Source organism: Rhipicephalus microplus, chromosome 5 (assembly GCF_043290135.1).
Source record: "Rhipicephalus microplus isolate Deutch F79 chromosome 5, USDA_Rmic, whole genome shotgun sequence".
NCBI classification, from domain to species: Eukaryota; Metazoa; Arthropoda; class Arachnida; order Ixodida; family Ixodidae; genus Rhipicephalus; species Rhipicephalus microplus.
Window position 1 is genome coordinate 71,969,445 of NC_134704.1, and position 15,963 is coordinate 71,985,407.

The following is a 15,963-nucleotide window of genomic DNA, read 5'->3' on the forward strand; positions in this document are numbered from 1 at the left end:
TTAGCTTGGCTGGTCGAGCTCAAGTGTGTTGGCGGCATGCGGCTCTCCGTAATATCCACTTTAATTGGGCTACATGGAATGTACAAGAAAAACTATGCTTTTTTTCTGAACTCGCTGAAGGATGTTATACAATAAATACAATCAAACTTACAAGTGTGCTCAGATTTGGATGCAAGTTAAAGAACCCCAGGTGGTCGAAATTTCCGGAGCCCTCCACTACAGCATCTCTGATAATCACATGATGGTTTCGGGACGTTAGGCCCCACATATCAAAGTGTAGGAGGGCTCCGGAAATTTCGATCACCTGGGGTTCTTTAACGTGCACCAAAATCTGAGCACACGGGCCTACAACATTTCCGCCTCAATCAGAAATGCAGCAGCCGCAGCCGGGATTTGATCCCGCGGTCAGTGGGTCAGCAGCGGAGTACCTTAACCACTAGACCACCGTGTCGGGGCCTCCACGTATCAATCAATCAGAACTTACAAGTGTGGAAAAAAACAATAACGCACGAGGGGAAGTGAAGTGCAACACGCTGCTCGTGAGTTAGCAGCTGCTATAGTGCATCGTCACTGTCAATCTCGGTGTGTTCTACGCCCAGTGAAAAAAACCCTCGACGTCAGTACGGTTTCTTCAAACACCCCTGCTGACAGTGATTTCACGAATTCTCTCCACCGAACGACTTCGATAACACCAAGAACGCGCCACTCACCACGCACAACACTAACACGGCGTCACGTTTATCTGGGCGCGAAGAACAATTCACTCTGACACCCGGCAAGAAGCGAATCGCTGTGCTTTAGAAACGCTTAGAATAACTGTATATGCCGATCATATACAGTTACTCTAGAATCACTTGAAGGGAGCTGCCATTTATCAACAAACGTAAAACTCAAGCGGCGCAGCGTTTTCCAAGATTTGGAAGAGCAAATCACGAGCCTGCGCTACTTCCTGCCTACAATGAATGATATGGCGTCCATGCACTACGAAAGCACTGACGAATGCTATACGCACGTAAAACAAGGTCAGTTTCCAATGTAAAGATCAGATGACAACTTTTCACTATTGTGTGTGTGTTGTGATGTCCTTAAACTGTTTGGTAGAATACTTTGGTTAAACTAGGTAAATCTTGAAGAAATAACACACTAATGCCATTATTACAGCGCATGTGAGGCATAAGCCTTTGACCGGGTGTCACACTCAAAACTTCTCCTTAAACTAGAGCATATTCTTAAAAAGGACTCCATACTTGAATGAATCACTGCTTGCATGTCTTCTAGGCAGCAGTCAGTGTCCACTGAAAATGCCCGTTCAGACTATGCCCCTATACACTCAGGCATTCCCCAAGGTTCTGTTCTTGGGCCGCCATTCTTTTTTATCTTCCTAAACAACATTGCTGAAGACATCATACCGGCAAAAATTCGTTAATTTGAGGACGATTGCATCTTATAAAACAAATTCCGAAGTCTTGATGATCAGGTTTCTCTCAACAAATCACTAGATCAAATTAAAAACTGGTGTACCTCGTGGAAGATGCAAGTTAACCCCCACAAAACGGTAGCAATGATTATCACACGTAAGAGCAACCCACTCAGTTTCACTTATGGTATCGGTGATAATAATATATTAGCAGTTTTCTATTACAAATACTTCGGCAATGTTATTACAGCTGATCTTCTGTGGAATGATCATGTCACCTACCTACACAAGAAGGCTATGCGGAAACTAGAATACTTACGGGGGAGACGTTTCAAGGTGTCACGAGATGTAAGGCTTCCGGCTTACAAAACCTATATAATAAGGTCAACACTCGAATACGCTGAAGTTCTACGGGATCCGCACACAAATACAACCAAAATAAAAAACATGCAGAGAAAGGCCGCTAGATTTATTTTTAACTCATACAGTTGGAAAACGTCACCAAGCGCTCTTTCAACTTCCGCAAATCTGGAATCCTTACAAACTAGACACTATCATGAATGGCCACTAATATTTGATATGATATACTATCGGAATGAGCAAAAGCCGCTAGTTGAAACCTCTCACGGCAGCGTGCCACTCAATCCTCCACTCAAAAAAGGTTAGTGAAATTTCGTGCAAAACAAAAACTTACATTAATTCCTGACACCGTACTATCCGAGATTGGAACCACCTACCTACCCGGAGAAACAATTCAATGCGATTCTGTTTTCAATTTCATTTCCGCGCTTCAAAACGAAAAAGAATAGTGTCCACAGGACCAGCTGCAGTGAATATTTTCTGAAAATCTATGATAAAATATCTTCAAGGGCTTACTGTCTAAGTGCGCCCTTAAGCTTCGTTGTCTAAATTATTAGCACTAACATGATAACGTTCCATTTCACAAGCGGTCGTAACTGCAGTCGAGAGTTAGTTATTGGTGATGAGGCCATGGGTTGCGGAAAAAAGCATTCCCGAAAGAAATGTCTCTAAAAGATACGTCCCCTAAATAAATGTCCCCGAAAAACATGTTCCCATTTGCGTTGTCATAAAAAAAACGTCGCCAAAACATGGACACCGTCGAATGTTGCACCTTCCATACACAAATTCTTTGTTTCCGAAAATAAAAAAAAGATGTGCGCGAAGATTACAGTTTACTGAAGATTATTGACGAAGTACAATAATGACATACCATCTGTCCCAACTTATCTGCGTAAGTGTAATGTCAGATGTAATATCACATACAGTGCGCATTTCAGATAAATGGAATCTAGCTATGCACCTGCCTGAAAGACGACATAACGTGGATGGCATTTTCAGCGCCCATGTATTTCATCCAGAGGCAGCAGCTTCGTCACACCATCACTCTGCAGGTAAGTGTACGCTTTCGGGATCTCAATCGATACTTGCTTTGTGGTTGACTGAACGGTATTATTTTCCGAAGGAAGATAATGAAATCGAATAAAGGAGGCAAAAAGCTGTGCGTGGGTGGTTATGTGTAAAGAAAAAAAAGTACTGCCTTGGGTGTCGGCTGGAAGGAAGGAAAATAGGAGGAAAAGAACGGCAGGGAGGTTAACCAGCTTATAGGCAGCTGGTTTGCTACCCTGCGCATGGGAGGGGGATGGTGATGAAAGTTAGAGAGAAGAGAGGGAAGAGAGATTAACACAGCGCATTTGGCAGCACACGCGCGCACACTCAGTCATAGTCCAGTCTTGTCTTTCGTGGTGTGTGACATTCCTGTTACAGCTGCTTGTTCAAGTCCGTGTCGCGGGTTGTGCTAAACGTAATGGATGCAAAGGCGTTTTAGTTAGTGTCGAATAAATATTTCATATAAAGTGTCGAATAAATATTTTAATTTATTAGTTTCTCAGTTAAATTTGACTTGGAGACCTTTTTTTTCCTTAGAGAGCCATGTCAGAGGGGTCGTTACTGCCGGGAACGTTTATTCAGGGGACGTTTTTTTTTTTTTTCCTTGCATCCATGAGGCCATTGTTGTAGCGACGGCGTTCGAGAGCCACTTATCGGTTACCTTGTTCCTATAGATAAGAGCTCGCACACGACACACTCCACGCCCTTGGATGTTCTTTCTACGCGATGTGGAAGGCACAACAGAGTAAAAGTGCCCACTGCGGAAATGTGTCAAGTGCCACTCGCCTGTCGCGCTGGCGGCTCCGGCATTCGTTGACCGTAGTCATTAAACCTCACATTGTGGTTGTCACCTTTGGCCCTCGGAGGTAAGCGAGCGACTGTCCAAACGTCTGCGGTCGTCTTTTCTTCTGCCTAGATTCGCTCGTCCTCAGTTTTATTTCGCAATTATCTGCGCTTTGGGGCCTCTTATCAAAGCCCCCACCCCATCACCAGGCGCTTGCATGATAAACAACTGCTCAGGTGGCAGTGACGAACACCTTCTTCGTCCCAAGTGTGATACGACTGAGGAATTTGGAGATATCGCGCGATCGTAAAATGAGCGTACCTTCCGCGCTCATTCATAGCTTGTAACTTCTTACGAAGAGCTCCCAGCAGCCTCATCAGCTCTGCTCACCCCTCTTGCTACAGGTTGGTTCTGGGAGCGCTGCTGATTTTCTTGACGGTGTTGCCCTTAACTAATACGCCTGTTGTGCCACGTGATGAAGACAGGTTGAGATTTCGAGGATGGGCACTGAGGCAGTCCTGAAATCTCAGTGATCGTTTCGGTTTTCTCAGTTATGGTAGGCCAGTTGATCTTGCCATGACAATCAGGGTCGTCAGTTGTTTTGCCTACGCATCACATGGTGGTTTGGAACGTTAAGCCCCACATATCAAAAACCTCGTCAATCACATTATTGCCCGGTGTACTGGACTATCTACAGAAGCTATTTTCGTAATTCGGTGGTCTAGTGGCTAAGGTACTCGGCTGCTGACCCGCAGGTCGCGGGATCGAATCCCGGCTGCGGCGGCTGCATTTCCGGTGGATTCGGAAATGTTGTAGGCCCGTGTGCTCAGATTTGGGTGCACGTTAAAGAACCCCCAGGTGGTCGAAATTTCGGGAGCCCTCCACTACGGCGTCTCTCGTAATCATAAGGTGGTTTTGGGACGTTAAATTACACATATCAATGAATCGGCGACCCTTCCAACAATAATAACAGACCCACGACGACCTTGCCGATTCGCCCTTCCGTTATTACCATACGAGCGCCCTTTATAACTGCGTAAACAGTCGTGTATCAGATCCCCTTTCCCGTTTATTACCTGCTAACACGTGCGACACAGGCACGCGGTGCGTTATTTTCATTCTTTATCGTTCTTCGCTTTGAGTGGCGGGAAAGTCCTTGAGGTGGCCAAGGTATTCGCATGTGGACGCGTGTTTGGGGGGCTTGTGTTTGCGTGTCACCGAGTGCACGGTGCGCAGTATTTACGCTATTCCCTTGAAATGCTGTTACGTCTGCGGCAACGGTGACCTTTCTCTCTCCTTCAGTTCCTGTGTTTACAGGGAGCAGCGAACTTCGGGAATTGATTATGAGAGACGCCGTAGGGAAGGGCTCCGGAAATTTCGACCACCTGTGGTTCTTTAACGTGCACCGAAATCTGAGAACACGGGCCTACAACATTCCCGCCTCCATCGGAAATGCAGCCGCCACAGCCGGGATTCGATCGCGTGACCTGCGGGTCAACAGCCGAGTACCTTAGCCACTAGACCCCCACGGCGGGGCAACTTCGAGAATTAATGGAGTGTGAATTCCCCAAGGTCACGCGCAATTGTTTTCTTTTATTCTATTCGTTACTTCCTCACTTGAACATTACACTTCGGAGGGAAGCAACACATCGTATTCAATGTTCTAGTCACGCAACGTAGTCCAGGCGTGCGTTACCATCCCAAAGCTATATACAACCAAATGTCAATAAATAATTAATGAACTACACTCTCATAAATAAATTTGCCATTCGAGCACCAATTTATATTAAACCCAAAAATGCGGCGTCAGTCTCTTTTTTTTTTTTTGCCCCTGTTCTGCAGTGCGCCCCATTTTCGCATTTGAAATGAGTTCGTATTAGAACTTCCTTACTGCACTTCTCTGCATTATTCTGAGTGTTATCTGCCTTGTTGGATTATTGGCTAGGGTGCTCGGCTGCTGACGCGAAGGTCGCGGGTGCGATCCCGGCTGCGGCGGGCGCATTTAGAAGGAGGTGAAATGCCAGAAGCCCGCGAACTGTACGTGCGATGTCAGCACACGTTAAAGAACACCAGGTGGACTAGATTGCTGCAGCCTTCCACTACGGCGCGCTCTTAACCATGTGGTGGTTTTGGGACGTAACACCACACATAAAATTATCTCAGAGGCTGGTAATACAGTGTTATGAGCTGAACGTACGTCTTCGAAAGTCTGAGGATGTTTTTTTTTTTTACTTTCTAGGCAAGCGAGAACGGTTGCTGCCATTGTTTTGCAATGACAGATTGCTTGAGTATACGTAACATTGTCAGATTGCGCCCCAGGTGGTCACGTAGAGAGGCAGGCTTTTTCTTTCCCCTCGATTTCCATTCCAATGTTGCATTTCACTTTTTTTATCATCCGCATTCATTTAAGCACCTTCGGCTCAGTCTTGGTGCGCGAGACCGCCTGTCGAAAGGTCGCAGTCAATGACTTTGCACAACAGCAGTAGGAGAGAGGTTCGTTTCGCGGATTTGCCGCCGACAAGGATCGCGTTGTGAAACAGGGAGAGTGAAACGCATAAACTAGATTCTGGCGCCGCTTCTGTGACGCCAAGGTAAAGCCCTCCGTGCACACAGAAACGTGCCCCGCCGCTGTCGACCGCATTAAGAGAGGCCCGCCAGCCGTCATCTCTCTAACGGCATACTTCGCGGTATGGGCAACCCTTTCAGCGTGTGGTGCATTCGAGCTAGCACGCTTCCTTACAGAAGTCGCTGTAGTAATTCTGTTTAACGTACATTGACTTTGCGTAGTACTCTATTCAGACTTTCCATTGCAATATACTCTAAATGGGACACGCGATTTCTCTCGGGAATTAGGCGCATATAGGCTCTGCATTACGCGGGTCTCGTCTCGCAGACATGGCGAGGAGCGTGGAGTCCCTGAAGCGGGACCCGAGGTTCGGGGTCGACTCCCGCTGGAGCTGGGTGACGGCGGGGTTCCTGAGTTTGGTTCTGTGCGGAGCCCTAATGGGTCAGCAGGCGGCGGGAGTCATCTTCTACGGCATCATCGAAGCCTTCGGCGTCACCAGGCAGCAGGCTTCGTGGCCACCGGTCGTCAGTGGCAGCCTCCTTGCCTTAGCAGGTAGGTGCAATTCGTGGTAAATCTTGGCGTTATCTGTGAACCTATCCGCAGATCGCTGGCTGTGGCCTATGATGACCACCACGGTCTCGTCACACTTGGCAAGCGTTTTCGAAAATTGCCCAGGATGCAAGGCCATATATCCCATTGCGCGCCATCTAGTCGGCAATGTGGCTTCCGGGCACGTTCGGTGTCTTAAATTGCTTCTAATTTTCTTTTCACTTCCGGTTATAGCCTAGTTAAGGAAGGCATCTAGGATCTAACACCTGCTGAAAATGGCCACTAAAACCCCCGACCCTTATTGCACCCATGAGCGTTGGGAAGGCTCATAGCCAGGATAGACAGGAAGAAGGGGTGTGGAGTCCTAGGGGCCCAGTTATACTAGCCCCCCCCCCCCCCCGCCAAAAAAAAATTTGATGGAGTGTGACTTGCCAAAATTAAATGATAAAGGTACACAGGGGGATCAGGGAATGGGACCATCATGAAGAGAAATAGGGTGGAGGTAAAAATTAAAGGGACAGAGAGAGAGACAGTATATTCACTGCAGCATGTAGAACTCCACTGCAAGTCAGAGGCGTTCACAAAAAGGAGGTTTTTAAAAAAAATCTAGGCTTACTTAAGAAAACTAGTAACCCGAGGGCGCACTTTCAGCACTATCTGACCCTAAATCGTTGCCACATTAAACTCGTTGGGCGAGGGAGAAAAACGCTTTTTCTCAATCGCCGAAGGCCAACAGCTCATCATGCCATTCTGCTTTTACTTTCTAGCGGCTTGCGCTTCGTATCTACTTCCCACCTTTAACCACCTCGAGTTCATGCTATATACTAGTTCATTATATTCATGGCACTGCGGCTCAACGCTCGCTAAACCTTTCTAAAACAAAGGAGGTTACACCCAGCGAGTATAACGTAGCAACCCTTTCTTGTCAGATAGTGCTCAATGTACATGCCAATGGCTGCTAACGGGGATCGCAGTGTGCGCGTTAACTAAAAGCCGAATGCTCCTGTCTCCCATTTCCCCTTAGCAGCTACTGGCATGTACATTGAGCACTATTTTTTTATTGTTCAACAACGCACAGAAGAAATCTCTCGCCGGCACCACCTTGGAGGTCGAAATGCTATACTTGTTACACACTACAACGACTACGAGGGACGAACGGGTGCCGCTATAAGGAGCTTCGCCCCTGAAAACCCTGCCTACTGACCTGGCTAGGGAGTCTTGGCCAGCTCTAACCTCAACAATCAGCTAAGAGTGGCCGGGAGGGCCTAGGACGCAACTAGAACCCAAGATCAAGGCATCCTGAACAAAAGACACATTTCCTTAGCTACCATATAAATAAACGTGTTTATTAGGGGCGAAGTACCGCAAGGTCTCTGCTTGCCGGCATGTCGTGTCGCGACCATCCATCATAAACGGCTACACGCAACAAAAGTCGGGTAAATGCCACTACTTGCCGTCTATCCATGCTATGCAAATTATGGGCTAAAGGTTCGTCGTGAGTATACATAAAACACATCGCCTAGTTTAGAAGTGATGTCAGAATTCCCGACAAAGCTTACTAAAGCACTCATGTTTTTTATCTAATACCAGAGACGCAAACGTGCATGTCTACAGTGAAATCTTTTATTCAAAACACAATTTTTGAACTTTTTTCTATTATAGAATTGTAGATTTAAGCACCGCCACCTAAATTCGTAACAGGAGTGCGACGGGATGGCTCTACGTTCTCCCATAGTAGTGTACTCAAAATCGTGAGCCACTTTTTTTAAACACCTTATAATCTTCTCGCCTCCATAACGCGAAAGTTCATCACCGGGACGGCTTTAAGCTCTCCCATAGTAGAGTACCCTGTACTCTAAATCGTTAACCACTTTTCTAAACACATAACCGGAAGTCATCGAGGGTCTGTAGGCCCACGGTACGGCTTTAGGCTTTCCCATAGTAGAGTACCGAGTGCTCTAAATCGTTACCCCTTTTTTTCTAAACGTAACCTTCGCCCACGTCCTTCGGTTCAATACCGGGTAGAGGCAAGCAAGACCGGCGCTTGTCCAGGGACGGCTTATTGCTCTCCCATAGTTGAGTACCAAGTACTCTAAATCGTTCACCACTTTTTCTAAACACACACCACGGGACGGCTCCATGCTTCCCTATGGTAGAGTACCAAATGCTTTAAAGCGTTAAACGCTTTTTCTAAACGCACCCGGTGATCTGTTATTCTAGCATCTTAGGCAAGTCTTGTAAAGACTACAGAAGGACGGCTCCCTGCTCTCCCAAAGTTGAGTACGAAGTACTCGAGATCGTTAAAGGCTTTTGCTAAGCTGACATTACTAAGTGATGTTGCGTTAGGGGATCGAAGGAGAGGAAAGCACAGTATACAGCACAGTGTTTTGCGAAGCACCGGCGTACACTTCATGCTTCGCCACTCGCCAGGTTTCACGTCAGTGAAGCTGGAACACTTCTTTTCTGTTTAATAGCAGCGTGCTTTTTTTTTTTCGAACTATCTCTCTCTCTAATATCATCGCAGCCCCCATCATGGGATACTTGTGCAGGCGTTTCTCGTGTCGGGCCGTGCTGCTCGTCTGCCCACTGGTCGCCAGCGCTTCCGCCTGCATCTGCTTCTTCGCTAACGACGTCCTCTTCCTCGTCGTTGCCTTCGGCGTCGTCCATGGTGAGCCACACATCGTATACGAGCTAGTAGGTACTCCCGACATTAAAGATACATACATACATACATACATACATACATACATACATACATACATACATACATACATACATACATACATACATACATACATACATACATACATACATACATACATACATACATACATACATACATACATACATGCATGCATGCATGCATGCATGCATGCATACATACATACATACATACATGCATGCATGCATACATACATACATACATACATACATACATACATACATACATACATACATACATACATACATACATACATACATACATACATACATACATACATACATACATACATACATACATACATACATACATACATACATACATACATACATACATACATACATACATACATATTGCCTGCCCCGCCGTTGTGGTCTAGTGGCTAAGGTACTCGGCTGCTGACCCGCAGGTCGCGGGATCGAATCCCGGCTGCGGCGGCTGCATTTCCAATGTAGGCGGAAATGTAGGCCTGTGTGCTCAGATTTCAATGCACGTGGTGGTCGAAACTTCCGAAGCCCTCCACTACAGCGTCTCTCGTAATCATATGATGGTTTTGAGACGTTAAACCTCACATATCAATCAATCAATCAACATACATACATGTTGGATGAATGGATGAATCAACAGAACCATCACTAAGTACTGGTGACAACATGACCTAACATTTGTCGAGACGCTGTCTTCGCAATGATGTTTGCAATTAATGACCTTGCAGTAGTAATTTCTTTTATCTCTCTTCGTTCCTATAGGCACGGCGGTGTCTGGCGTATATGTCGCAGTGAACGTGCTGGTATCGCAACACTTTGAGAAGCGCAGAACCACCGCTTGCTGCATGATATTCCTGATGAGCGGCCTCAACCTGATCTACGTTCCACCACTGACCGAGCTGCTGCGTTCCACGTACGGTCTGAGAGGCATGCTCCTTCTTCTGGGCGGAATCATACTGAATGCCTGTCCAGCAGTCATCGTCCTCCGAGGCCCCGCCTGGATGGATCGACCAGACGCACCTTCCGCCGGCAACGGCGTTGAACTCGCCAAGCACAAAACAGCAGTCGGGAATTCGCATTCGAGCGCATTCCGCGACGAAAGCGGGACAGCGGCGGAAAAAGGTCATACGGAGCGATGCCTGTCGAACACCAGCCTTACTGAAGTTCGGAGTGTTCGAAATGGCACAAAACACGTGATCCTGTGCAACATACACCCAGAATCCGCGAAGACTACACAGTTCAGCGAAGTGGACAACGAAGGCTACTTTTCTGCACTAAGGCCATTCGCTACGGTTGCCTTCGCCATCAACGCTGCGTCCTTCAGTGTAGTGGTGTTCGGACTAACGACGTTTTTTCTACTTCACGTCGACATGGCCGTCGACAGAGGAGTCACGCCCGCGCGTGCGGTGCTTCTCATGAACGCCTTCGCCGCCGGCGACCTCCTCGTGAGACCCGCCAGTGGCGCTGTCATCGACGCGGGACTGCTGAGCCTCGATGTGGTGATGCTTCTGGGTTACGTGATTCAGGGCTGCGCCTTCGAACTGTTCGTGTGGCTTCGAAGCTTCCCGCTCATGCTGGTCTGTTCGGCTCTGATAGGAGTCAGCAACGGAAGTCGCATCGCGCTGCAGGCGCCATCACTCACCAGAGACTTTGGAGTGGAACCACTGCCTATCTTGATGGGCGGACTGGTGTTCTGCCAGGGATTTGTACACCTAACGAGGCCCTTCTTGTTCGGTGCGTGACTACTTAGCACTCACGATTCTTCGCCACTGGCAACGTAATGGTTAGAAAGAGTGCTTTGAATACATGTTACGTAACCTCCGTAGGTGAAAATTAGTCCGAAGAATGTGCGCGATATGACGTGGCTCACAATCAGATGCTCGTTCCGGGACTTAATATGTACAGAATAAGTATTTTCTCATAATTTGTGCATGTTTTACACATCATAGCAAATGACCAAACGTAAACGGCCCAAAAGACCGTTGTAAAATACGATAAGGATAGTAAAGGCAAGGACATGTTTCAACGTAATTTACGTGGGGATAATGAGATTAGTTGTGACAGGGGTTAGAAAAGACAAAAAAGTAGGCATCTCTTCTTTCTGTATGCATTTTCCTTCTCCCTCAATTCTGATATAGAATAACAAACGTGAAGCTTCCTATACAGTGAAGCTTCCTTTTCCCTCGCTTGTCTCCTCTCTCCCTTTTTCTCTCTTTACGAGTAGTCTATACTATCAGAGGGTGCACTGATTAGGCCAACGCGGGACATCCTACTGAGAAAATTGCCCATACAAGCACGCTGAACTCAATGAAGCCCCCTAAACGTGGGTAATGTATGACTGCTGCGTAAGTCCAGTGCACTAATTATTTAAAGAGTTCTACGTATTATGAGATAGCTACTTATACCTGTAATATGTGTATGATGCAAGCGGTACTATTGTACATGTACAGCCGCTAAATAACGGTTGCCACTTCTTAGAACTACTGCGTTTTCGTGGTTGATTCGCACGCTGTTAAAAGTAGAGGACACGTAAGGTGTGTGCTGGAAGCCTGAAATTCACGTGAGCGTGCTGGACGTGATATTTTCTGCAAGTAGTTCATTCAAATATTCGCGAACGCTGCACAGCCTCGGTCTGAAATATTCCCCATTTAGAGCAAGAAATTTTTGGCAACAAGTTTGAGTCTTCAGAAGTCGGCATCACAATTCGTTGATGGGGAAGTTTGGGCTTACAAAACATATTCGCAGTTATTTCTCGAGACACTATACTGTATCACGAGCGGGAAATAACGGTGCGGTAGACGCAGGTAAGGCATCGCGCTTTCCGAAGTCTATGCGTATGCTTTATAAAATGTGTTTGTAGACCACTCGAGTCGAGCACAACTGTGTCGCATGGTCAATAAGCCTGTTTACATTGAGAAATTGCTAATAGCGTAGATAAAGACAAGATAACGACCACTACAAATACAGGTGCTCGTTTAGCGCTCGTATATGTGTCAAACAATAGTGCTGTCCTAGAAACAATAAAGATCAACCAATAGCGCACCAATATTTTCAAGGCTAGTTGCTATCTTAGAGGGTCCACAAAAAAACCTAATTATTGCTCTTTATCTAAGCCATTATCGTTTGAAATATGTGATCGACGTCGTCACTTAGCGTCGCCTCTAGCGCTAGAACCTCTCATGGACACAATCCACTTATAGATATATATACTGTTTCCCTTTCATTTCCGACATTGTGTGTTATTTGAGTTATGAAGCATTTTTTTTCTTTTCTATCTTTTCAGGTTACTACCGAGATGGCCAGGGGTCGTACAACGGCATTTTCCACGTTGTGGCTGTCTTAAATGCTGCACTAGTATTCGTTTGGTTAGTGAGGGTTATCTTGAGGAGGCGCACAACGAAAAGGAGAACACATATGGCCACTAGGCTCTAAAACAAAATAGTAACTGCTGATCAGCTGCAGTTTCGGTAGCTTGGAAGCACGTACGTGTGGCTCAAGGTTTTACGTACCAGGACGTTGCACCAATTTCCAAGTACAACTCGGTCCACAAGTTAGTCCCAAGGTGACAGTAGAGCAACATGCTTAAATACTACAACCGTTTATTATCCTAATTGCGGCATCATCTACATATTTTTGTAGATTTTCGGCACCTTTATTTGTGACGTAAATAAAGTACACAGCCGGTCTGAGACACCTCATTCCTGGTCGGGCATTCTTTGTTCCACACACTGTCTTATTTTCTCTCTCTTTCTCTCTCTCTCTCTCTCTCTCTGTCCCTCTCTCTGTATACATTTGATCTCTCCCATCTTTACCATGCCATTGCATCAATTTCCAAGTACAAATTGGTCCTCAAGTGGTCGCCAGATCGAAGCAGAGTAACATGCTAAAATATTACACTTTGTGAACTAAAGCATGCACGTACCTGTGATAAGGTGCTTCAGACGCGCTAAGTACTTTATTTACATCACAAATAATAACGTGCAAATTATATATAAATATATGTAGATGATGCCGCGAGATAACACATACTTGAAGTATTCCAGCGCGTTACCCTGCTTTAGTCAGGCGACTAACTTATGAACAGATTTGCATATGGAACTTGGTTCAATGACTTGATACGTTTCTCTAGATCTGGGAATCCGTTGTAAAGATGGGAGTCAGAACAGAGATTCTAACGACGTAATCCTAACAACTTACTTTGAAGTCAAGCCGGACCAAGCGTGCATGGAGAGTCATGTTCAATAAGTGAACGTGTTATTGTTGGGATCAGAATCTTGCGCAAGTATCTGCAAAAGTTCGGTGTTGGGTAGTCTCCCTGCTAAGGATAGGGACCGTTCTCCATCCCTTCCTGCACCCACCACCCCTCACCGAACAAGATACCTTCATGTGTGGCGACATAGGTGTATCGGCAGGGGGGGGGGAAGAAGGGCGCTAGCTCCCCACTCAGAAAAGTTGGGGGGGAATCCCCCACTGTCGAAAGTGTTCACTGTGGCTGCACACTGAGGAAACGAACAATTAAGACGAACTTTCCGTTCACCACAGTACTCATATACATTGTTACAAACAAATGAAGATTCCTTCTGTTCCTTCCCCTGTCCTATGTTTTAAAACGCGCTACGTCGATTAAATGAAGATATTACGAGAGATTGCTACAATATAGTGAAATTTTCCCAACATTTTTGTTGTGACGATTTCCTTCAGGGCTCCTTGCGGTGCGGTCCACCTATGCAACGCTTTCGCGCCTTGTGCTCTGCCATTGCAGAGCAGGCTAGCGCTAAACCAGGGCCCTCTAACATTACATCACTTGTTCATACTTTTATTCTTCTGTGACTGACCGATGCAGTTATGGATGGGAACGAAGAAACCTTTTTATGAACGAGTCGAAGCATTGGCTGCTTCAGAAAAATTATTCTCTTTCATCAAAAAGGAATAGCATCACGGCTGTTCTGTCGGAGCAGCTGTGAGACGATGATTGTGACGAATATTTTAATTGTATTTATTATTTTTAATTTTTAATTGCAGCTTGTCCTGCAACATTACCCGGCACACCAAGAGGAAGGTGAAAGACCGTATTTTTTAGCACTATAGGTGCTTAATTAAGAGTCAGGTTCATCTCATCAAAGTGCGAGCGTGTCAATATTATATATATATATATATATATATATATATATATATATATTTATATATATATATATATATATATATATTTATATATATATATATATATATATATATATATATATATATATATATATATATATATATATATATATATATATATATATATATATATATATATATATATTGTGAGCAATATTTATGCGTCCCATCTTTTCATCTGTACATACTCATCATCACCAGTCAAGTTTAGGTTGTGGGGCACATACTCAAGTCAATAAAGGAGAGTCTTGAGTGTACTCGACGCCATCTTACAAGTGGTGGAGGTGCTTGGTATCGATCCCAGTACCTCTCGCATATATATATATATATATATATATATATATATATATATATATATATATATATATATATATATATATATATATATATATATATATATATTTATATATATATATATATATATATATCTTCTCACGTTACTCTCGACAAACTTGATAAAAAATGGGCTCGTTTAGTCGACTACTCAAGCAGCGGCTCAGAGAGATCGTCTTTGTCTTCTTTCACTCTTCGATCTCACCCAAGCAAACCTTCGATCGGCTGGAGCAGGCCCGCGGGTCTCACAGGCGGAGTCTTGCGGCGCTGGCACTCACGGCAGCCTTTCACATATCGATGTACACTAGTTGATAGTCGCGGCCAGTAATACTGTTGGCGTACTCGGGCGAGAGTTCGCGAATAGCCCAAATGTCCTGACGTGGGCTCGTCGTGGCACGCCAGAAGGATTTCATCACGCATGTCGGTAGGAACAACGAGTAGGAAAGCCTTGTCGCTACCACGGGCGTTTTTCTTGTAAAGAATGCCTCTTCTTAGACAAAAAGAGGACAGTTCGCGAGCAATGTGTTGAGGGACCTTAGAGTTGCGGCCTTCCAGGGAATCAATGACTGGGCGTAATTCATCGTCTGCCCGCTGCTTTGACATAAATTCGGAGTCACTAACTGCTCCGAGAAAGGCATCTTCATCTTCGGAGCCCCTGACAGCGTTCCCCACAGGTGCTCGAGAAAGCGCGTCGGCGTCTTCGTGTTTGCGCCCTGACCTGTACACAATCGTAATGTCAAACTCCTGCAAACGCAAACTCCACCGTGCGAGACGGCCGGATGGATCTCTGAGATTTGCCAGCCAGCAGAGCGAGTGGTGGTCAGTCACCACTTTGAAGGGACGACCGTAGAGGTAAGGCCGAAATTTGGTCGTCGCCCACACGACTGCGAGGCATTCTTTTTCTGACGTAGAATAGTTGGTCTCAGCTCGAGAAAGAGTACGACTGGCGTAAGCTATCACATGCTCAACGCCGCCGTGTCGTTGTACAAGGACAGCGCCAAGTCCGACGTTGCTGGCATCTGTATGAATTTCTGTAGC

The 15,963-nt window shown here is 45.7% G+C and overlaps 1 protein-coding gene across 2 annotated transcripts; it reads left to right on the forward strand.

Moving 5' to 3' along the window:
• The first annotated feature begins 6,178 nt into the window (after nt 1-6,178).
• On the forward strand, nt 6,179-14,108 carry LOC142817835 (monocarboxylate transporter 12-like). Of its 2 annotated transcripts, XM_075895663.1 has the most exons (5): nt 6,179-6,295; nt 6,502-6,726; nt 9,248-9,391; nt 10,195-11,166; nt 12,716-14,108. In XM_075895663.1, the coding sequence occupies exons 2-5, from the start codon at nt 6,504-6,506 to the stop codon at nt 12,862-12,864; spliced, it is 1,488 nt and encodes a 495-aa protein (XP_075751778.1). In that variant the 5' UTR covers nt 6,179-6,295; nt 6,502-6,503; the 3' UTR covers nt 12,865-14,108. The 2 variants fall into 2 exon arrangements, with proteins under 2 accessions (XP_075751778.1, XP_075751777.1); XM_075895662.1 differs by having other exon boundaries at nt 6,215-6,726.
• The last annotated feature ends 1,855 nt before the right edge of the window (nt 14,109-15,963 follow it).